The sequence below is a fragment of the Pongo abelii genome, chromosome 15, assembly GCF_028885655.2.
Source record: "Pongo abelii isolate AG06213 chromosome 15, NHGRI_mPonAbe1-v2.0_pri, whole genome shotgun sequence".
NCBI classification, from domain to species: Eukaryota; Metazoa; Chordata; class Mammalia; order Primates; family Hominidae; genus Pongo; species Pongo abelii.
Genome location: NC_072000.2, coordinates 97,001,845 through 97,024,861, shown reverse-complemented (window position 1 = coordinate 97,024,861; position 23,017 = coordinate 97,001,845). Strand labels below are relative to the sequence as shown.

Below are 23,017 nucleotides of genomic sequence, written 5' to 3'. Positions count from 1 at the left end.
TCCAAGTCTGAATTTGGACTTTCTTACGTCGGCTCATGAAGGCACACTGTGAGCCATCACGTGGCACTCGGCCTGCAAGTCAATAGCTGAGTTTCAGCAACATCATCCCTATCTCAACAGCAGGCCTAGTGCAACTCTTTGGATATTTGCTGCATTCTTCTCATAGGAAAATGAGTGGCATGCCAAAAAAATAAAACTGATGACACTAATGATAAGAAACACATATGCCTCATGAACTTCCTGTAACTACAAGATCATCCAGCGGACTGGAAACCCAGTAAATCTTTAGCCTTAACTAGACATTCCTTGGCTCTTGGCTCTAGGGAAAAAACTGAAAGTCACAAATATATTTGCACAAAATCAGAAGGCAAGAAACCAAAACTGTATTTTCAGTTGCGTCTAGGTGTATCCTGTAATCCCAGCACTTTGGGAGGCCGAGGTGGGCCGGATCACCTGAGGTCGGGAGTTCAAGACCAGCCTGGCCAACATGGTGAAACCCCATCTCTACTAAAAATACAAAAATTAGCCAGGCGTGATGGCAGGTGCCTGTAATCCCAGCTACTCTACTCCAGAGGCTGAGGCAGGAGAATCGCTTAAACCAGGGAGGCAGAGGTAGCAGTGGGCTGAGATCGTGCCACTGCGCTCCAGCCTGGGCAAAAAGAGTGAGACTCCATCTCAAACAACAAACAAACAAACACAACATGCTTGACTTTTATTATAAAACGAAGAAGTGTCATAAGAAAAAGCAGCACATGGCAGGCATGTGGAGGGCATGCTGCAGAGGGTGGGGCCCACTACCCTGTGTATCCCAATGCCAAATCCAGGCTTCCTTGGCAAAAGGGCGCCATGCTGTTTTCCACTGCAGGCACAGCAAGTGAAGGAAAGGGCTGAGGGGTGGGAAGTGGTGAGCAAGGCTGGCTGAGAATCAGGCCATAGCGCAGGCAGAGCAAGGAGTTCAAACTCAGCAAGCCCTGAGTATGAATTCAGCTTTTGTTTATATCCCAAAATGAGGAAAGCCCCTTGGTTGATCTATCTTTCTCTCTCTGGATAATAGCTTTATTTAGATATCACTCACATACCACAGAGTTCACTCATTTAAAAAACATGCCCGTGCTTTTCAGTATATTCACTGAGTTGTGCAACTCTCACCACAATCAATTTTAGAGCTTTTTTTTTTTTTTTTTTTGAGACAGAGTCTTGTTCTGTCACCCAGGCTGGAGTGCAATGGCACGATCTTGGCTCACTACAATCTCCACTTCCCGAGTTCAAGTGATTCTCCTGCCTCAACCTCCTGAGGTTGGGATTATAGGCATGTGCCATCACGCCTGGCTAATTTTTGTATTTTTAGTAAAGATGGGGTTTCACCATGTTGTCCAGGCTGATCTTGAACTCCTGACCTCATGATCTGCCTGCCTTGGCCTCTCAAAATTCTGGGATTACAGGTGTGAGCCACTGTGCCCGGCATTTAGAGAATTTTTTAATCACCCCAAAAGAAACCCCATGCCTATTAAGCAGTCACTCTCCATTCCCCTTTCTATCCAGCCCCTGGCAATCGCTAATCTGCTTTCTGTCTGTATGGATTTCCCTATCCTAGACATTTTATTCAAATGGAACTGTAGCATATGTGGTCTTTTGTATCAGCTCCCTTCAGTTAGCATGTTTTCCAGGTTATTCCATGCTGCACCATGTGTCAGTCCCTGCACTTCATTCCTTTTTTGTAGCTGAATAAACCCTTTAGACTCCTTAACTTTCCATTTTCTTATCTGTAAAATGGGCTTTTACATGAATAAATGAGATAATGTATGTGTGGGCATGTGGCAATGAATTTGCCTCCCATTGTCCTTTTGGTCTTCCCTGAAATGCTGACTATACAAGGTAACCCCTGGCTCACAGGGCCTCATCACTAAGCTGGCCAGGGATCATCTGGATTCTCCTTGGACAATCTGAATGAAGAACAGTGGTCAGGTGGGGCTGTGAGCTGAGTCAGAGACCTGCTGGTCGGGGGAGCAGGGGACTAGGAACCTGAGTCAGCAAGAAGGCCATGTGCAGGGAGCAAGGGGCTGGCACGTGTGACAGAGCAGCTGTGATCACCCACAAAGCCCGGCTAACCCTCCATCTCCATTTCTCAGAGGGTCCCTTGTGTCCCTTCTCTAAGTCTCTTTTTGATGCTAGTTTGAGTGGCTTTCACTTCTTTGCCACCAAAGTCCCTTCCTAGAACAATGTGTGACATGCCAGGCACAATGCCTGGTGTGTCAGGGCCCTTGACAAATGCTGCTCTTTCCATATTTATTATCACTATTTCACATGAAGGTTGGCAGGGCCCAAGCCTGCGCATGCCATGGCCAAGGTCTCTGGCCTTTGATAGGATGTGCTCCTTGTGCCCTGGGTCTCCAGCCATTCAGATGACTGTAAAGTGAACCTTTCCTTGGCTCCAGGGAAAAATGATTGTGGTGAGCCTGGCTTTATGTCTTTCAGCATTCGGGGACATCAGGTCTGCACAGATCCCTTCAGCTCCTAAGCTGCAACACACTCAGCTTACATTTAAATCCTGTTCTCTAGGAAGTAAGTGCTGATAGATGAATCTGAACTGCTGTTGGCTTCCCAAATGGAAACCTCCCTTCTCCACTTCCTCCTTGTGCCTGAGATCAAATTCTCCCAGGAGAGAAGGTCATGTCTGTTCCAGAAAGGAATGCAGTTCTTCCAGGAGGAATATCTCCCTTAAAAAACAAAAAGCGTGTTCCTAGGTCTTAGGAGAAGCTGCGCTCTTGCAGATGAGAGGAACCTGTAGGAAGTCTCCCGGCAGTTAGTCCTAGGGATGCCTAAACCCCATAGTGGAGTCAAGAGGTGCAGCAATGTGTCATAGACTGAGGCCATGCATCTTACTTACTCTACAACATGGCCTGCAAACTGGCCACTGACTGCTTGTTGCAAAAACAACAGAGAAGGTGGGGAGGTGCAGCTGAGGAGCAGTAGAAAGGCTGTGCTCAGAGGCAGAAAGCCCTCAGTGCAAATCCCGTCTAGGGCACTTTACAGGTGTGAGCCACCAGGCCCAGCCCTGAGGATTTCTTCAGGGAAAAGGAGAGCATGTTTTACATAGCTGCTCAAGAACGGCTGAGGACAGAAAGCCTTTGGTGCAAATCTTGTCTGGGGCACTTTACACAAGGTTCCCAGTGGAGCTAAAACTTGATCTTCTAATTTTTTTTTTTTTTTTTTTTTGAGGCAGAGTCTCAGTCTGTTGCCCAGGCTGGAGTGCAGTGGGGCAATCTCAGCTCACTGCAACCTACGCCTCCCAGGTTCAAGCAATTCTCCTGCCTCAGCCTCAGGAGTAGCTGGGATTACAGGCACATGCCATTATGCCCAGCTAATTTTTATATTTTTAGCAGAGACGAGGTTTCACCATATTGGCCAGGCTGGTCTTGAACTCCTGACTTCAGGTTATCTGCCCGCCTAGGCCTCCCAAAGTGCTGAGATTATAGGCATGAGCCACCGTGTCCAGCCAGTGTTCTATCTTTAAAATGCACAAAAATGACATAAGACAATGCCAAGTGCTCTGCAATGGTTGGTGTCATCGAACCCCTAGGGGGAGGTCATCTGCACCTTACAAAAGTGCAAATTACAAAACTGTCACCTGTCCCAGATCCAATATCCTGGGAGGGTTGGAGCCCAAACACTAACATTCTGGGAAGCAAAGTTTAATAGCAAGTTGATTCCCAAAAGCAACTGAAAACTTGCCCTTAGGGTTATAACTGGGTAAATTAGACCTAGAAGAATTTGGATAAAGAGTTAAGAGGCGGCCGGGTGTGGTGGCTCACGCCTGTAATCCCAGCACTTTGGGAGGCCGAGGCAGGTGGATCATGAGGTCAGTAGTTCAAGACCAGCCTGACCAATATGGTAAAACCCTGTCTCTACTAAAAATACAAAAACTAGCCAGGCATGGTGGCACGCGCCTGTAGTCCCAGCTACTCGGGAGGCTGAGGCAGGAGAATCGCTTGAAACTGGGAGGCGGAGGTTGCAGTGAGCCAAGATTGCACCACTGCACTCCAACCTGGGTGTCAGAGTGAGACTCCGTCTCAAAAAAAAAAAGAGTTAAGAGGCACCATGAGACGATGGCAGGTGTAGGAGCTAAATGGCCTGGGTTCATCCAAGCTCTGCCATGTGCTGTGTGAAACTGGACATGACTTAACCTCTTGTGCCTCAGTTTCCTCTGCCATAGAAGGGGAATTATAATAATAGTACTTGCTTTATAGGATTGTTTGAAGCTGCCATGAGCCAATGGCAGCTAAAAAGGTTAGAATGCAGTCAGTGCTCATGGAGCACTAACACCCAAGGACCAGAACTCCTCCTACTTCCTGGCCCCTGACCATGGCTGCCTGGTGGTGTCTCTTGCATTGCTGCCCCTGATGGGCCCCTCTGAGTGGTGAACAGTGGCCTGGCTTGGGAACCAAGGGGTGTCTTCTTTCATCCCAGGTCTGCCCCTCACTTCCTCTGTGACCTGGTGCTGCCCTCTGGGTCATTGTTTCTTCCATTCCATCAACACTGGTGAACAAGGCACCAATGTTCTGGGCACTGTGCTCAGCCCCATGGAGCACAGTGTCCTATGTATGGCTGAGTTTTACTAAAGACTTGTTGATGAACTGCTTTGTTCATAAATGTGAACTGGCGACCCCAGGTTATGAGGCTCTGGGGCCTGCAGCGGCTCCTGAGCAGCTGTGTGAAACACACTCTCCCTTTCCCTGTAAGAAATTCTCAGGGCCGGGAACAGTGGCTCACACCTGTAATTCCAGCACTTTGGGAGGCCCAGGTGGGAGGATCGCTTGAGGCCAGGAGTTTGAGACCAGCCTGGGCAACAAGGAGAGACCGTGTTAAAATATAAGAAATTAACCAGGCATGGTGGTATGCGCCTCTAGTCCCAGCTACTCAGGAGGTGGAGGTGGGAGGATCACCTGAGCCTGGGAAGTTGGGGCTGGGGTGAGCCATGATCATGCCACTGCACTCCAACCTGGGCAACAGAGTGAGACCCTGTTTCAGGAAAAAAAAAAAAAAAAAAGAAAGAAAGAAAAGAAAAAGAAAAAAAAAATTCTCTGCTCCCAACACACACTGAAAGAGGCAGGTAGCCTGGCCTCTCAGCAGCTACAGACTTGGCATGCTTGGGCTTCCTGAGGGCCAGCAAGGTGAGGCCCTAGTTCTAGGTGGGCACCTGCTGATTGCCTCCTTGTAGGGCACTTGGCACCGCCCATACATGGGAAGAGCCCACTAAACGTGAGTTCTTCCTATAATTATGTGAAAGTGCTGGCGTCAGATACACCCTACCCTCCCTCCCCTTCTTCTTTTCCTCTCCCCTCTTTACCCCTCAGGAACTCGGAAGGGTGGGGTAGGGCGTGCTTAGGGTCAGTTTTTTGGGCACAGGACAAGCCCCTCAAGGGCCACACTCAAGTTCATGGTCACATTCATGCTGCTTTTCCATCGATGAGGGGCCAGGGCTGTGGTGGCTGCCAGGCCCAGCTCTCTGGCCCCCACTCAGAAGGGCCCTGGGGTAAAGCTCGGCTTCTCCAAGGACCACGCCAGCCTCTCTGGTCCCCACTCAGAAGGGCCCTGGGGTAAAGCTCGGCTTCTCCAAGGACCACGCCAGCCTCTCTGGTCCTGACCAGACCCTGCTCCCTTAGACCAAACGTGGCTGGGCCTCAGGGCGTCCTGGGCAGCTGATAAAGGCGACTCTTTAGAAACTGGACAATCTCCCTATCACGTGGCTCAGCAGCCTGAGGCAGGGGTGTGGGTGGTCCCATGGGAGCTGGGACTCAGGCTTTTCCCTCTGCACAGGCGGCCCCTGGGGCAGTTCTAGGGCCCCAGTTCCTAATGCCCCACCAGCTCCCCTGACCCCTCGGAGAGGACTCACCCAGACCCAGGTTGGCAATGGTCTCAAGGTCCGTGAAGCTGCTGGCCTCGAGGATGGCCTGGGGTAGCCGCAGTGTGAAGGGCAGTAAGTCTCTGTGAAGACACGAGGGGCAGAAGTCATGTCTGGGGCCACTGTGTCCATTCCCAGCCTCCACGAAGGAAGAGCCCTGGCAATCTCTGCTGGCTGCTAGGGTCTCCATACAGCCTGGAAGCTTCCCTGGAGCTGAGGGGCAGACTCTGAGGCAGAAGGAGCATCGAGTCAACTCTAGGTCCTGAGCCAGCACCAGGGACCCAGAGAGGTGGAGACCCTACTCAGGAGTGGCGGGGCGGGGTCACTGCTTCTCCTTGGTTTTCCTGGCCTGCTGACCCCAGGCCAGCTCCTCTAAAGGCATTCTTTAGGGTAAAGTGAGTGGCCCACCCCTCCCTGCCCTCTGACCCTTACTGGTGCACACTGAGATGTGCAGTGAGCACACAGTCAGGCATCTCCCAGCAAACACAGTCAGGCAGCCCCCGATGAACACACAGTCAGGCATCTCCCAGCAAACGCACAGTCAGGCAGCCTCTGACGAGCACACAGTCAGGCATCTCCCAGCAAACGCACAGTCAGGCAGCCCCTGATGAACACAATCAGGCATCTCCCAGCAAACGTACACTCAGGCAGCCCCCAGACAAACACACAGTCAGGCATCTCCCAGCAAAGGCACAGTCAGGCAGCCCCCGACACACAGTCAGGCATCTCCCAGCAAAGGCACAGTCAGGCAGCCCCTGACAAGCACATAGTCAGGCATCTCCCAGAAAACGCACAGTCAGGCAGCCCCTGACGAACACACAGTCAGGCATCTCCCAGCAAACGCACAGTCAGGCAGCCCCTGACAAGCACACAGTCAGGCATCTCCCAGCAAACGCACAGTCAGGCAGCCCCTGACGAACACACAGTCAGGCATCTCCCAGCAGACGCACAGTCAGGCAGCCTCTGAAGAACACACAGTCAGGCAGTTCCCAGCAAACACACAGTCAGGCAGGTCCATCTGATGACTTTGGTCACAATAGGGAACTGTTCAGGGTTCCCTCCAGAGATCTTCCAGAAGGAGTTCGGGCTGATGGGGAAACAGGGGCCCGGAAAGGAAAAGGGGTGGCCAGGCCACATGGTAGTTGAAGACACTGTGTGCTGAGGCCAGGGCTCCTGACTTTGGCCCAGGGCTGTTTCACACGCTCAGGAAGGGGAATGTGGCACTGCCAGGGCCCCAGGATGGGTGGTCCCGATTCTATGTTTCTTCCTAGTGTTTAAGGCCTGGGGACTCCCTTTCCAGCCATGTCTCCCGCTCCTTCCTCATTATCCCACCTGCCCTGTTCTCTGAGGCCATTTCCTCCTCTGTGAAGACAGGAATGGATAAGAGGGTGCCCAGCAGTGGTTATCAGGACCTGGCAGCCACCACTATTTTCTTCACGACCTGTTCTACCCTCCCTTGCTCACACTTCGTCCACTTTCTCCCCAAATCCTGATGCCAGTCACTGAAATCCCATCATCCATTATCTGCTGAGCCTGCCACCACGGTCTCGGCCAGAGCTACCTCCTCCCTGGAGTCTTCACGGCTTTGCTGTCTGCGCCTCATCTTCCTGGCGACATGAGGCTGGGAGCCCTGGGAGCTCCTGCAACGGGTTGGGGCTGCCTTCTGGGTCTCCAAAGCCCCGCAGTGCTTAGCACTCACCACGAGGCTCCAAGGCTATTTGCTGAATGGACCCTGCCAAACTCAGGAGCTGAACTGGAGGCATAGCAGAGCAGAGACCGCCTGGGATGGGGCTGGCCCCCGCCAGGGCACCTCTGCTCAGCGATGTTGGCTTCTGTGTCCTCCCAGGTGCCCCCATGGCCGCTTGGGAAGTGCTTTGATGGAGCTGGGACACTTGTGTTTATGGAAGAGATGGACAGGGCAGGCTGTGGCACAGGTTCTGGGCCCTTTCTCAGGTCTCGGGAGTGGCCTTGGGCTTCTCCACTGTCAAATGGTCTGGGGACTGGCCAGCTGACGTTGGCATCTTCTGTCATTGTTGTGTGATTCTGCTGCAACCTGAGGTCTTCTGATGGCCAGACTGGATGGGCCCTCAGTGCTGCACTCCCATCTCAGGCCCTGCCCCACAACCACTAACCCCAGCTCTAATTTTGAAGGGTGGCAACATTCATCCCAAGTTGCCTCAATTTGATTCAGTTACGTGGTGGCCTGTCAGTGGGGTTTCCAATGGTTCCTCCGTCGCCGTGTGTATCACAATGGCCAGCAGAGGCTGCTCAGCTCATCTGTGCCCACCCCCTGACTGCCAGGACAGCCTCCTGCCACCTTGTCACTTTACTCAGTCTGCTGCAGTTGCAGCTGCAGTCACACCCCAGACTCGAACCCCAGCATCCTGGGCCTCCCCTCGTCTGGCCTTGCTCTGCCTTTCCGGCTTGCTCCCCGACATCCGCCCTCCACAGTCCCTTCCCCACACTTGGGGGACTCCTGCTGGCTCCCAAATGATCACGCTTATCTTCCTCTAGTGGGTGTGCCCCACTCATTTCCCATCTCTGAGCTTACGCATTGAGGGAATAGCCCCTCATCCCTAGCACCTATGTCTACTTAGATTCTATACATTCTTCGAGGCCACACCATGGACTGTTCTTCCTCCACGACCTGGGGTGCAAGGGTCTCTCATGCGTCTCTGCTTCTCCACATCCCATCCAATTCACCACTGTGCCTCTTCCGTCCAGAGGAAAGCACACACAGGATGTGGGTGTTTGCTGAGCATCTGCTATGTGTCAGGCATGGGGCTAGGTGTTTTGGAGGCTTTAAGTGATATTCTTACTAAATCACAGGCACCTTGAGGGCAGGCATTAGTACCTCTGTTTTACAGAGGACACGGAGGCTCAGGGAGGTTAAGGGACTCACCCAAGACCCCCAGCCAGTAGTAAGTTTCTGACAGAAACATTGAAACATTTAAAAATCTATACCAATATAAAATTTGATTCTCTACAGGGCAAAACTTTCAATCAGTATCACAAATCACTTACTACATTTTTTTTTAAGGAAAAGGAACTATCACTTGTTAAGCTTTATCAGTCACTCACCAAGAGCTTTCCCTGTTATCCCACTTAACCCTTGAGGCAATCCTGTGATGTAAGTGCTATTGTCAACATTGGTTAAGATGTGGGATTTTTTTTAATTAGAAAAGAAACAGATTTACTGTAGCCAAAGTCATACAATACAAAAGTGCTTAAAATGTGCAGTTCCTCCCTTCTCCAGAGGGTCCTGCTGTCTACCCCAGGGGTCCCCAACCCCTGGGCCACAGACTGGTATTAGGCCATGGCCTATTAGGAACCGAGCTGCACAGCAGGAGGTGAGCAGGGGGTGAGTGAGCAAAGCTTCATCTGTCTTGACAGCCGCTCCCCATCGCTCGCATTACTGTCTGAGCTCCGCCTCCTGTCAGATCAGCGGCAGCATTCGATTCTCATAGGAGCGTGAACCCTGTTGTGAACTATGTGAGTGAGGGGTCTAGGTTTTGTGCTTCTTCTGAGACTGTAATGCCTGATGATCTGTCACTGTCTCCCATCACCCCCAGATGGGACCATCTAGTTGCAGGAAAACAAGCTCAGGGCTCCCACTGGTACTACATGATGGTGAGTTGCATAATTATTTCATTATATATTTCAATGTAATAGTGAAAGAAATAAGGTGCACAATAAATGTAATGTGCTTGAATCATCCTGAAACCATCCCCACCCCACCCCTGGCCCGTGGAAAAATTGTCTTCCATGAAAGTGGTCCCTGGTGCCAAAAAGGTTGGGGACTGCTGGTCTACATTCTGGAGAGTAACCCTGCTGGCCCTTCTTTAATGCACACATATGTATGCCCAAGCACACATGCACACACACAATTCGTTTTACTATTTTTTATATATTTTTAATTTTTTTGTAGAGACAGGGTCACATTAAATTGTCCAGGCCTGTCTTGAACTCCTGGCCTCAAGTGATCCTCCTGCCTCCGCCTCCCAAAATGCTGGGATCACAGGCGTGAGCCACCGCGCCTGGCCCACATCACGTATTTTAAAAATGAAAATGGCACTATGTTCCATCAAATGCTCGGCAGCTTGCTTTCTTTACTGAACAGTAAAGTGATCTATATAGTGAGCAAGTCCATACATGTATACTGGCTTCTTTCTTTTTCTGTGCTGCAGAGTATTCCATGGGATAACCGTCATTTATTTTATTTTATTTTATTTTTTTGAGATGGAGTCTTGCTCTGTCACCCAGGCTGGAGTACAATGGCACAATCTTGGCTCACTGCAACCTCCACCTCCCAGGTTCAAGCAATTCTCCTGCCTCAGCCTCCCAAGTAGCTGGGATTACAGGCGTGTGCCACCACGCCTGGCTAATTTTTGTATTTTTAGTAGAGATGGGTTTTCACCATGTTGGCCAGGCTGGTCTCAAACTCCTGACCTCAGGTGATCCACACAGTGGCCTCCCAAAGTATTGGGATTACAGGTGTGAGCCGCTGTGCCTAGCTACTATTTTTCTTCTTTTGATGGTCATCCAAGCTTTCTTTCTTTCTCTCTCTCTTTCTTCCTGTCTTCCTCTCTCTCTCTTTCTTTCATCAGTGCTAACCATTACAGAGCTTACTAAGTGTCCAGGAGCAGTTTTAAGCACTTTACATATATTAGCTCTTTAAATCCTCTTACCAACTCCACAAAGCAGGTATTTTCCTTACACTCATCTCGCAGCTCCAAAGACTGGGGCACAGAGAGACTAAGTGGCTTGCCCCTATCCCACAGCTTGTAAGTGACAATGCCTGCATCTGAATGGAGGGTTCAGGCTTGTAACTCCTAGACTACTTGTTTTTAGCAAAAAATTATTTCCTAATTGCCACTGGATCCAATTGTGCTGCAAAGAACGAATTGAGCACATCATCTTTCTGCCCTCAAGCTAGTATTCCTTTTTTCTTTTTTGAGACGGACTCTCACTCTATTGCCCAGGCTGGAGTGCAGTGGTGTGACCTCAGCTCACTGCAACCTCTGCCTCCTGGGTTCAAGCAATTCTCCTGCCTCAGTCTCCTGAGTAGCTGGGACTACAGGTGTGCACCACCATGCCCGGCTAATTTTTGTATTTTTTAGTAGAGATGGGCTTTCTCTATGTTGGCCAGGCTGGTCTCAAACTCCTAACCTCCAATGATCTGCCTGCCTCAGCCTCCTGAAGTGCTGGGATTACAGGTGTGAGCCACCACGCCCAGCCTCAAGCTAGTATTTCTATTGAATAAATTCCTAGATGTGAGTCTGCCGGGCCACAAGGTAGATATATTTGGAGAAATGACAGAATTTACCAAACTGATCCCCTTTTCCCCAGCTTGCTCCCATTTACACTCCATCAATGCCTGTGATGGGCTGAGAAGTAAATGGTCCCAAGCTAATGGAACAGCCTGTGCTGGTTCCTCCCAATTCCATAATAAAAGACAGTAAACACCCCAGTCCTCCAACCTCAGCTTCAGTGTGTCCTCATGGTGCCCTCCTGCTCTGTGACAAAGGTGGAGCCTCGGCAAATTGCCCAGTTTGGGGTCTGGAGGGCAAGTCAGTTTCATGCCTCAGTAAACGTTAGCAGGGTGTGAAGATGGGGAAGGCAGGAGTCTGAAACTGGTGCTGCCATGCACGGCTTATTCAACTCCAAATGCCGAGTCCTTAGTTCTTGGAAAATGCCAAGAAAAACCTCCAGATAGGGTGCTGGAGTGTTGGGGCCTCCGCCTGAACACTCACTGACAACAAAAAACCAAAGGGAACTAGACACTTGTGAGGGACTCCACTGGGGCTGCCATACCCATTTATACTCTGTAGATTGCCTGGATTAGAATCCTCTAGGGAGCTGCTAGAAATACAGACTGCTAGGTTTCCAACCAAGGGTGCCTAGCATCAGGTCTGGGGGTAGGCTGAGAATCCACCTTTTTTTTTTTTAGATAGAGTCTCATTCTGGCACCCAGGCTGGAGTGCAGTGGTGCAATCTTGGCTCACTGCAACCTCTGCCTCCTGGGTTCAAGCAATTCTCCTGCTTCAACCTCCCAAGCAGCTGGGATTACAGGTGCCTGCAACCACCCCCGGCTAAACTTTGTATTTTTAGTAGAGACTGGGGTTTCATCATGTTGTCCAGGCTGGTCTTGAACTCCTGACCTTCAGTGATTCGGCCTCCCAAAGTGCTGGGATTACAGGCGTAAGCCACCACGCCCAGCTGAGAATCCACATTTTTAAACAGCTCCTGAGGGGATCCTGGTGCATGCAGCCTTCGGTGGGAATCACAGGCCCCCAAGGTCAGGGCTATTAAAAGAATATTAAAATTAAGCAACCTTCCTGATGTGTGTGTGTTTCCTTATAAACTATGAAATCCACTAAAAAGCATTCACAACAATGGGAATTTTTAAAATTGGATTTTTAGCTGGCTGGGTGTGGTGGCTCATGCCTGTAATCTCAGCACTTTGGGAGGCTGAGGCGGGTGGATCACCTGAAGGTCAGGAGTTTGAGACCAGCCTAGCCAACATGGTGAAACCACAGTCTCTACTAAAAATATAAAAAGAATTAGCAGGGCGTGGTGGCAGGTGCCTGTAATCCCAGCTACATGGGAGGCTGAGGCAGGAGAATTGCTTGAACCCAGGAGGCGGAGGTTGCAGTGAGCCGAGATCATACCATCGCACTCCAGCCAGGGCAACAATAGTGAAACTTCATCTCAAAAAAAAAAAAAAAAAAAGATATTTTTAGAATAAATATTCTGACATTTTCCCCACACTCTGGAGGGTCAGCTTGTGAACTTCCCAGAGAGCCAGCGCCTCTCTCTGGAGGTCTCTGTTTTAGCTGGTGCTTTCCAAACCTCTGTAACCAGAGAGAAATACTTTTGACATGATACAGCATATGTGCATGCACACACACATACAAACACACACACACACACAACCCCACACACACACACACACAACCCCACACACCACTAAAACAGAAGTTTAGCAAAACAAGACTTATTCCAGCTACATGAGATTCTGATAGTTTCTAGTCCAGTTTACTTTTTCATTAAAAAGAAAAAAGTCATGACCCACTAAACTGATTTGATAACCCCCTCTGAAGTGTTTTCCAACACTAGCAATCAATTCTGCAATTCTCCAGACACCAACTGGGTATACAACAATTCAGCTCAATTCTGACACTAATCACCTGGATGTAGAGTTAGACTCTGCAGACTTAAGGCTTCAGTCCCCCAGGACTGCCCCCACTTCAGATGCAGTTGTCTCAGGCCACCAGCTGGCTTCTGACTGGCTGGCTATAGATCAGAGCTTTCCAGGCACAGTGACGAGATTTCTCCTAGGGCAAGGATGCCCAGCCAGCCATCCCCTCCTCTTGCCATCTCCTCCTCCCGGACAGGAGGGTGGCGGCTTAGTCACAACACTGGGCACATCCTAGGGTGGGGCAGGCCTGAGAGGCTCTTCTCTTCCTTCCTCATTTTGGGTAATGGCACCCACTTCTTGAGGCTAATGACTGCAGTGCCCAGGGCTGTGCTGGGGATCAGGCCCATGATCCTTGCAAGGTGCTGAGCACAGCACCTTGGCACCAAGTAAATACTCAGGAAACCATCATGCATGTTCGTCCTCCTGTCGTCAAGGATGGAAACCCCAGCATCTCCACAGTCTCCCCCTGCTCCCTCCCTCAGTGGCTGCCCTCACCCATCTGGTTCCCCTAGCCATTGCCTGGGGCAGTCACCTCCGCATAGGGCCAGGATGACTGCAGCAGCCTCTTGCTGGTCTCTGCTCTCCCCTTCCTCCAATCCCACCACCTGCTACGACCAGGTTGCTCGCTGAAGAGCAGTCTGATATCAACAACAGGCTCACGGCACCTGAGGAAGGAAGTCCCTGCAATCCCTAGGCACGGTGTTCAAGGCTTTCCAAGCATCTTACCTCCCACCCATTATGAGGTTCTGCCCATGAAGCCACTCCTGAGGCTGCCCATAGCTTTCCCACTGCCAGGCGTTTGCCCATGCTGTCTCCTCTGCCCTAAGTTCCCTTCCCGCCCTTCCTTGCCTGGCTTGCAACATCACTCTTCCATAAAGAGGGCCACATGTCTCCCATATGTGGAGGGAGCGGCTGGAGGGGGTGCAGCACAGGCATCCTCCCAGCCACGGGCCTGGCAGTCAGTCTCCTGGGCAGAAGCAGCTGGGGCTTGCGGGTCACACACACTTGGGTTCAAATCGGCTCAGAACTTGGCTGTGACACCAAGGCAGGTCACATCCCCAGCCTCAGTTTCTTTATCTATAACAGCAATAAGAACACGCTTGATCATTTTTTGAGCCCTTACTTCATGCCAGGCGCTCTGCTAAACCCCTTCCAAGGATCATGGAGTCTGATCCTCAGCACAGCCCTGGGGGCTGGTGTCACGGAAGTGATAACACTTTCCCTAAAGCTGTTATTGCTGTAGCGGTTAGAGGGAGCTCTGTGGGCAGTCACAGCACAAAGGCTCACTCAGCACAGGCGCCCCATCAGCAGGAGCCAGTCACGAAATCACTGCTGACACCCCACCCACCCTGATGACTTTACCAGCTCTACACACCCATCCCCTAGCCTCAGTGGGGTTTGCCTTAAGTGCTGGCCCTTGGGACCATCAGGGATTGTCCTGGTGCTGGAGCCTCACGTATGCCTAGGAGTGGCCCCAGGTTTACTTTATGCTCCAGAGCTGCCCACAGGACCAGGCTGAGGTTGGGGTCACCCTGTAGTTGTACCCTCCCTGGGCTTCTCCTACTCCCAGTCCTGCTCCCCTACTCCCTCCTGCTTTCTCCTCGAGGGCAAGTCCTGAATCACCCCTCGTATATGAATCTTGTCCCAAAGTCTGCCCCTAGGAGACCCCCAGGTAAGCAATTGTTATCATTCACCTGGAAGCAGTTCTCAAACCCTGGTCTGAGACAGGCTCATTATAAACGCAGATTCCTACTTTGGGAGGCTGAGGTGGGCAGAACATTTGAGGTCAGGAGTTCAAGACCAGCCTGACCAACATGGTGAAACCCTGTCTCTACTAAAAATACAAAAAAAATTAGCCGGGGGTAGTGTTGTGTGCCTGTAGTCTCAGCTACTTGGGAGGCCGAGGCAGGAGAATCGCTTGAACTCAGGAGGCGGAGGATGCAGTGAGCCCAGATCACGCCACTGCACTCCAGCCTGGTGACAGAGTGAGACTCCAACTCCGCTCCCCCCCCCCAAAAAATGCAGATTCCTGCATCCCACCCCAGACCCACTGAGTCAGGATCTCCTGGGAGGAGTCTGTATTTTTAACCAGCTCTTTGGTGACTGTGGGACCCAGCCAGGTCTGGAAACCCTCTCTAGAGCCCTTACGCCAGTCCACCTAGGCTTTGCATTAGTTTGGAGTGAGCATCTTGAAGCAGAACCTGTCTCTTTTTTATTTCTGGGGGCCGAGGCTGCAGACAGAGCACAGAATGTGCTTCCTGAGTGCTGGATTGAGAGGGATGCGGGCGTCCTGCTCTGGGGAATCTTCACTGTGCAGCTTGGCCCTCTGGGGGCTGCCATGCTGTCATGGGGAATAAGCTCCAGGAACAGGCTCCCAGCCCAGCCCCCCGGGCCCCAAGTGCTCACTGACAAGAGGCTCTGGGAAGGGGAAGGGGCCTGGGTAGGCTTGCTCAGGATCAGGCCTGTGGTTCAGCATGGTGCTGGGGACACATGTCTAACTAAACGCCAGGACTGACAAGCATCCACTGCAACACCCCTCTGTGCCATGTCCTGGAGGTGACACAAGGCACATGATATGTCTCTGGGACATCACCTGCTGCCTCCAGGAGTTTGGCTCTGGAGGAGTCTGTAGGGCAAGATCTTAGAATTGCACAATCACAGAGCTCTAGATCTTTGATGTTCCATCTTGGCTAACATCCCCTTGATGGGGGAGGCAACTGGGGCTGGGAGAGGTCAGGTGACTTGCCCAGGGTCACAAGCTTCTAAGTGATGGGTCTCCAACTCCCAGCCTGGGACTATCCCTCCCACAGCATCTCACTTCTGGGCTACTCACAAACTCAGGCCTCGGAGCTGACATCCCTCAAAATACGGTGATGCCAGGCTCTGTGCCCTGTGGCCTCCTTAAGGGTACCCTGGGAGTTTGAGGGTAGGCCCAGGGGCACCTGCTTTTCTGGAACATGGAGGAAAGGTTGAGAGGTGACAGCAGTGAGCTTGGTGACCATGGCTCCAGAGCATAGACGAAGTCGCTGCTCCAGCAAACCCCTATGGCCCAATTCATGGAAGTAGAACAAGGGCACTGACTGGGTGTGGGGCAGCTTGCTGTTTCTTTTGGGGGCAGGGTGCTGTTTCTTTTTTAGACAGGGTCCTGCTTTGTCACTCAGGCTGCAGTGCAGTGGCACAGTCTCAATTCACTGCAACCTCTGCCTCCTGGGTTCAAGCCATTCTCCTGCCTCAGCCTCCTGAGTAACTGGGATTACAGGCATGTGCCACCACACCCGGCTAATTTTTCCATTTTTAGTAGAGTGGGGTTTTACCAAGTTGCCCAGGCTGGTCTTGAGAACTCCTGACGTCAAGTGTTCCACCTGCCTCGGCCTCCTAAAGTGCTGGGATTACAGGTGTGAGTCACTGCGCTGGGTCGGTGCTGTCTCTTTACATGTGTTTCTTATTCCCTCCTTCAGCACCAATATAACGATATTATCATTCCCATTTAACAGAAGAGGAAGTTGAGGCTCAGAGAGATTAAATAACAAGCTCAAGTTCTGGGCTTTGCAATTATGCCATCATTTGTTCATTCACAGCACCTAACATGTGCCAAACGCTGTTAGGCTTCTTCCACTATGGTTAGGAGCTTGGCACCTGCCTCTCTGAGAGCCTAACGTGTCGTAACATACCAAGGGCCAGGAGGCCTCTGATGTTTTGCCTTGTGGGCCTACAGGCATCAGAATTATTGCAGGATGCACACAGTGAGGCCCCTGGAGCAGACAGTGTGGACTTTGGAGATGTGTCTGGTTTGAAACCCTGCCCTGCCATTTACCAGCTGGGCAAGTGACTTCTCTCAGTCTCCGTTTCCTCATCTGTAGAACGGGGATAATGAGAGCATTTACCTCCTGAAATTGTTTGCAAAATTTAAAAAGAGAATGGCTATAAAAGCCCTTAGCACAGTGCCAGGTACCTGGTGTGCCCTTAAGAGGCAGCAGCTGTTAGCATCAACTATTACTGGGGCAGGAAAATAGGGTCTGGAGGCAGGGAACGTAAGGCCAGTTCGCACTTCAGCTATGACAGGAAATATCCTCTCCATAGGGAGCAGGCCAAGTAAATGACTTTGTATCTTTACTTCATACTCTTCATTTACAGAGGGTGTACCCCAAGTAACCAGTGGAATCCTCTAGAGGGTATTTAAACTCCCCCAGATTCTGTAACGGTGCCCTTGAGGCCCTATGCTTGGGCCTGCTCCCACACTGTGGAGTGTACTTTCATTTTCAGTAAACCCCTTCATTCCTTCCTTGTTTTGTTCGTGCGTTTTGTCCAATTCTTTGTTCAAAATGCCAAGAACCTGGACACCCTCCACTGGTGACATATTTTGGCGAGCCAGCGGGGAGGAAGAGGTTAAGTCCAAAGTTTGGGATTCCTTTTTGTCCTCTCTTTTTCCTTTCTGCTCCATACAGGGGAATCAATCAATCAACCAATCTCTCTCTCTCTCTCTCTCTCTCACGCGCTCTCTCTCTCTCTCTCTCTCTTTTCCTTTCCAACTCAGGACCCTTGGTGGGCAGCGCCTAAATATGAAAGCAACTGCAGGTTTCTGGCTGTGGCCAGTGAAACTAAGGGGTTTCCATGTAGAGAAGCCTAAATGCCACCGCCCGATTCACTTAAGGGACCAGGGTCTTTTTCATTTTTTTTTTTCTCTCTCTTTCTTTTTCAGTCTTTCAGTGGCTGTTTCCCAGTAGCTCCTTGGAAATCGAGGATAATTGGCTGGGGTCACTCCCCAGTATTGCCTGAAGGCCTAGGAATGAATGGGAATAATTGCCCTGTCCAGAATGGGAAGGGATTCTTTTTTTAAAAAAAATCTTTTCTGAGTGTGGTCCCTGATCCCTACATGTGGCACAGCTCAGAGCAAACTTGCATGTTTCAGGACTTAAACCTTCTTTTCTTATGCTAAATTCTTCCCTTCTCCTATTCAACTGGCTAAGGGCAAAAGAAACCCACCCAGCCTCCAGTTCCTATCACTAAAGTTCACAGAACAGGAAGCATGGGAAAGCGCGGCCTTATCAAATTATAAGGATGCTAAAAGTCAGGGATTACACCCAGGTACCAAAGGAAAGCTCATAGCAGGCTCTGGAGGGAACACATGCAAAGTGGCGCCAGTGCCCACCTAAGGTCAGAGACATCTGACACTCTAAGATTGGAGCCCACAGGAGGATGCTCTGGGGGATCCTGCAGACCTCAACCTCCCCAAAGGGGATGCTCTTGGCAGAGGTTCTGAGGTCTAGTACTAAGCCCTCCTTAGAATTTTCTCTTGCAGTTGCAATGGCTGCTTGGCCCCCAAATTGTTTAGAATCTGGAGTTTACTGTCTACTGGGAAAGTGGGATGGCGTTGCATGGATCCCACTTGTGCTGCTGTTGTTAAGAACAAATAGTTCCTCTTCAAAGGGTTTTGGTTCCTGGTTCTTTGTTCTATTCTAAAAGGTAATCTTACCCATTCATCTATTAGCCGTCCCTATCTCCACTGTGCCTAAACACACCCAAGATATACTGTACCTGTCCTCCCTGTCCAACGCCCACCCTCGCCTCCTTTGATGATGTCAACAGTAGCCAATCGGAATTAGCCTAGATTGTGTGGTCCCACCCCAGCCCACAGGGGGAGGACACAGGAACAGGGTCTGCTTCAGGGATAAAAACTCCTGGTCTCCTTTGTTTTGCACGCTCTCCCTTGCCTCTGCTTTGCATGCAGGAAGCGCCCTTCTATAGAAGTAAATTGCCTTGCTGAGAAAACTTTTGCCTGAATGCTGGATTCACTTCGCAGCACTGACAATTTATTTCTAACAATCTGGGGCCTTGCCCAGGATTCCTATTCTCCTCTGGGGAAGGGGTCTCTGGTCATCTCCCAGGGGGAGACGCGACCCACTGCCTTGCTGACGTGGCCTCAAGGGCTAGAGATTGGGACCCCACCCGCTGTGACGAATAAACCTGGACTCTCGGCAACGTTGGAAGGAAAGGCTTGCCTACAAATACCGTGGTGACCAGGTAACTTTGCGCACAAGACCGAAGTAAGAAAAGCCGTGGGGGCGGTGAAGTATTTCGTTGGTGGTTGGGATATCTTGGAGGTTGAAAATGTGTGTGAATGATCATAGGCACTACTGCTTGCGGTGCTGCTTCTGTGAATGGTGATAGGCATTACTGCTGTCCGGGGTGAGTGGGTCCTATCTGTGGCTCTGTGGTCACCTCATCTTCATATGGCTTAGGGCAGATCCTGCCATGGGGCTTATACCTGTATGCCAATACTAAGAGGGACCTAATTTCCTGTGAAGGAAGTGGCCAGATAGGATGAAGTGAATGGAAAGGAGTGCAAGAAACCTCCATTAATGGGGGTTGAGCCTCTAGAGAAAAGGGAAGGCAAGAGAACTCTAGTAAGAGAGATTGGGCCACACACACACTCAAGGGGGCATCCAAAACCTCCAAGATGGGAAACATTCCTAGTACAACAGGGAAAGGTAAGGACGGGGATAGTCAGATCCCCTCTGATAGTCCTCTAGGTCTCATGCTAAAATATTGGAAGGAGAATGGGAGGAATAGGCACAAGAAAAAGCAACAGATGATAAAATATTGTTGTTTCATTTGGGCCAAGGAACCCATTCTCAAACCTGCCATCTTCTTGCCAAAATATGGATCAGATGAGGATTGGGTCTGTTAACTTTTAACTCAGTATGTGAATGACAAAAGTCTGGTCTTGCAGGAAGAGACTATGCCCTGTTCTGGAGAAAACAACCTGTTCTCCTCTTTCCCCTAAAGAATGCAGGGGAAGGCGTAGTAAAACCAACCCCTAGGCAGAGGGATCCCAACTCCTGGAACCCTCTAAACCACCTTTCCCCATTTAATTCTCCCCCACTTGACCTGTCCCCTCCACAGGCAGCTGCTGCTACCCTGGACTCGGTCCCAGATCCTTCTGCTACTCCTATTATTCCTCCCCCTTATACTCTGACTCTTGGGAATTACCACCACCCCATGAGTCTGTTCCTTGTCAGCCTAAGTATCCTTCCCTAAAGGGACTACCATGTAAGAAGGATATTCAAAATCTTCCTTTCCCCTCTGCCTCTAAGGAATCAGCTCCAACTCTCTTCCCTTTGAGGTGCCCCAGGGAGGAGGAGCTACTGGCTTTGTAAATGCTCCTTTGACTAGTTCAGAGGTTCAAGGTTTAAAGAAAGAACTTAAGCCACTGCTAGATGACCCATACGGGGTAGCAGATCAATTCCTAGACCCCCAGTTATATGCCTGGGCCAAATTAATGTCCATCCTGGGTATCCTCTTCTCAGGGGAAGAAAGGGGGATGATTCACAGGGCTGCTATGACAATTTGGGAATGTGAACATTCTCCTGGCCAAAACGTTCCTGCAGCAGACCAGAAATTCCCAGCCCAAGATCCTCAATGGGATAATGACAACGCAGTCCACTGGGAAAACACGAAAGATCTTAGGGAAATGATAATTAAAGGAATTCGGGAGTCAGTGCCCCATGCTCAGAATCTTTCCCGAATATTTGACATACAACACGAAAAAGATGAAGGGCCCATGAAATTTCTAGAAAGACTAAGGGAACAAATAAGGAAATATGCAGATTTAGATCCAGAAGACCCTCTTGGGCAAGGAATATTAAAGCTACATTTTGTCACAAATAGCTAGCCAGACATAGCAAAGAAGTTGCAGAAACTAGAAAACGAAAAACCGGTCCAGAGAGGAACCCCTAGGAGAAGCCCAAAAAGTATATGTGAGGAGAGATTAAGAAAAGCAAAAACAAAAAACGAAACTTATGCTATCTACCTTCCAACAGATGGCTTCAAGCCATATGCTTCTAAACAGAGACTCCAGGGGGCCAGGAATTATAAAGGGTCCAAACCCCATTTGGAGGACCCAAGCCTCCAAATGGGGGACCCAGACCCTCAGCTACCAGGCCCTCTAAAGAGTATGGGGGAGCAAGGTCAAATAATCCTGGAAATGAGAGAGTGGGAGGACAGGATAGGTGCTTCAAACGTGGAAGAGCAGGTCACTTCAAAAGAGAATGCCCCGAGGTGGGGAAGGAAAAAGAAACTGTTCTGCTCATGGCATAATAGTAGAGCACCTCACCCATTGAGTTGAAGCCATTCCCCTCCCCAGTGCAACAGCTAATAATGTGGTTAAAGTATTACTAGAGAAGATAATACCTCAGTTCGGGCCAGTAGAAAACACTGACTCAGACAACGGGACTCACTTTACTGCAAATATCATTAAAGGGCTTACTCAAACTTTAGGAATCAAATGGGAATATCATGCCCCCTGGCATCCATCCTCATCAGGAAGAATAGAAAGGATGAATCAGACTTTAAAAAAATCATCTAAGTTAATTTTAGAAACTCCATTACCCTGGACTAAGTGTCTCCCCATCGTTCTACTCAGGATCCAAACTGCCCCTCAAACAGATGTTGGCCTATCCCCTTATGAAATGCTCTATAGGTTACCATACTTAAGTTCCACTAGTGACATTCCCACTTTTGAGACCAAAGATCAATTCCTTAGGAATTATATACTTGGTCTATCTTCTACCTTATCTTCCCTTAGGACTAAAGGTCTCTTAGCGCAAACCCTGCCTCTTGAGTTTCCAGTCCATCAGCACCGGCCTGGAGACTACGTCCTCAATAAGAGCTGGAAAGAAGAGAAACTGGAACCGTCCTGGGAGGGACCATATCTAGTGCTCCTAACAACTGAAACTGCAGTCTGAACTGCCGAGAAAGGATGGACCCATCACACCCGAGTCAAGAAAGCACCGCCCCCTCCAGGGTAATGGGCCATAGTCCCAGGGGAAAATCCTACCAAACTAAAGCTAAGGAAAGTTTAATTCTCTTTCATCTATTCTGTTACTCCTTCTTCTTTCCTTGTTCTCTTGCTAGCCACTTCATTATTAACGTAACTAGATCAGACTCACCCCAGACCATTACCTTTGATGCTTGTTTAGTTATACCTTGTGGGGATCTCCAAAGCCAGAGACAGCTTGCAGCAGCAGAGAAATATCTCTGCCCCTCCAAAGCAGATGCTTCTACCTTGTTTAGGTTTCCGTTTTGTCATACTTGGGAATATGTCGTTTGGACCACTCAACGCCAAGATTGGGTCCCCTCAAAGGATTTCCCGCTAGCGGTTCTAAAGCCCTATATCCGTTTTACTAAAGGAATTGCCCCTCCCAATTGTCGATACAACCAATGTAACCCGGTGCAAATTTCCATCACCATCCCAACTCTCCAAGATTCCTCCCCCACCCTAAACCGTTTCTATGGTATGGGAGCAGATGTAAGAGGGAAAGACCCCATAGGATTCTTTGAGTTGCACCTCATTACATCTCCATCCCTCATATCTCCAAGTCTATCCTCTTCTACACCTGCTGACCAGACCATTGTCTCTTCATCTAATGACAAAAGCAAAGTAGCTATTGTAGAGGTTAAAAATTTAAAACAAACACTGACAATCGAAACAGGATACAAAGAAACAAATGCCTGGATGGAATGGATTGAATATTCTGTTCGCAGTCTAAACAAAAGCGACTGTTACGCTTGTGCGCAAGGTAGGCCAGAGGCCCAAGTCGTCCCCTTTCCACTTGGATGGTCTTCTGACCAACCGGGCATGGGCTGCATGGTGGCTCTTTTCCAACACCCCACAGCCTGGGATAGTGAATTCTGTCGAACTCTCTCTGAGCTATTCCCTGAAATTCAACATCTTGAGGGTGAGCCCCCGAAGGCCATCCAGCCTCCATCTCCAGATGCCAAGTTTATTTCCTGTCTCTCACGACAGGGAGAAAATTCGGAGTTTCTTGGGGACCTAAAGGGATGCAGTGAGCTTAAGTCTTTCCAAGAGCTTACCAATCAGTCTGCCCTTGTTCATGCCCGAGCTGATGTATGGT

The 23,017-nt window shown here is 50.0% G+C and overlaps 1 protein-coding gene across 1 annotated transcript in view; it reads right to left on the bottom strand.

Annotated features, from left to right (window-relative positions):
- The window catches only part of RIN3 (Ras and Rab interactor 3), a 174,589-nt gene that overhangs the window by 42,036 nt on the left and 109,536 nt on the right, over window positions 1–23,017 (bottom strand). Inside the window, exon 5 of the mRNA XM_002825039.6 lies at window positions 5,894–5,985. Coding sequence (XP_002825085.4) covers window positions 5,894–5,985 — 92 coding nt within the window. The remainder of the gene's footprint in view (window positions 1–5,893; window positions 5,986–23,017) is intronic.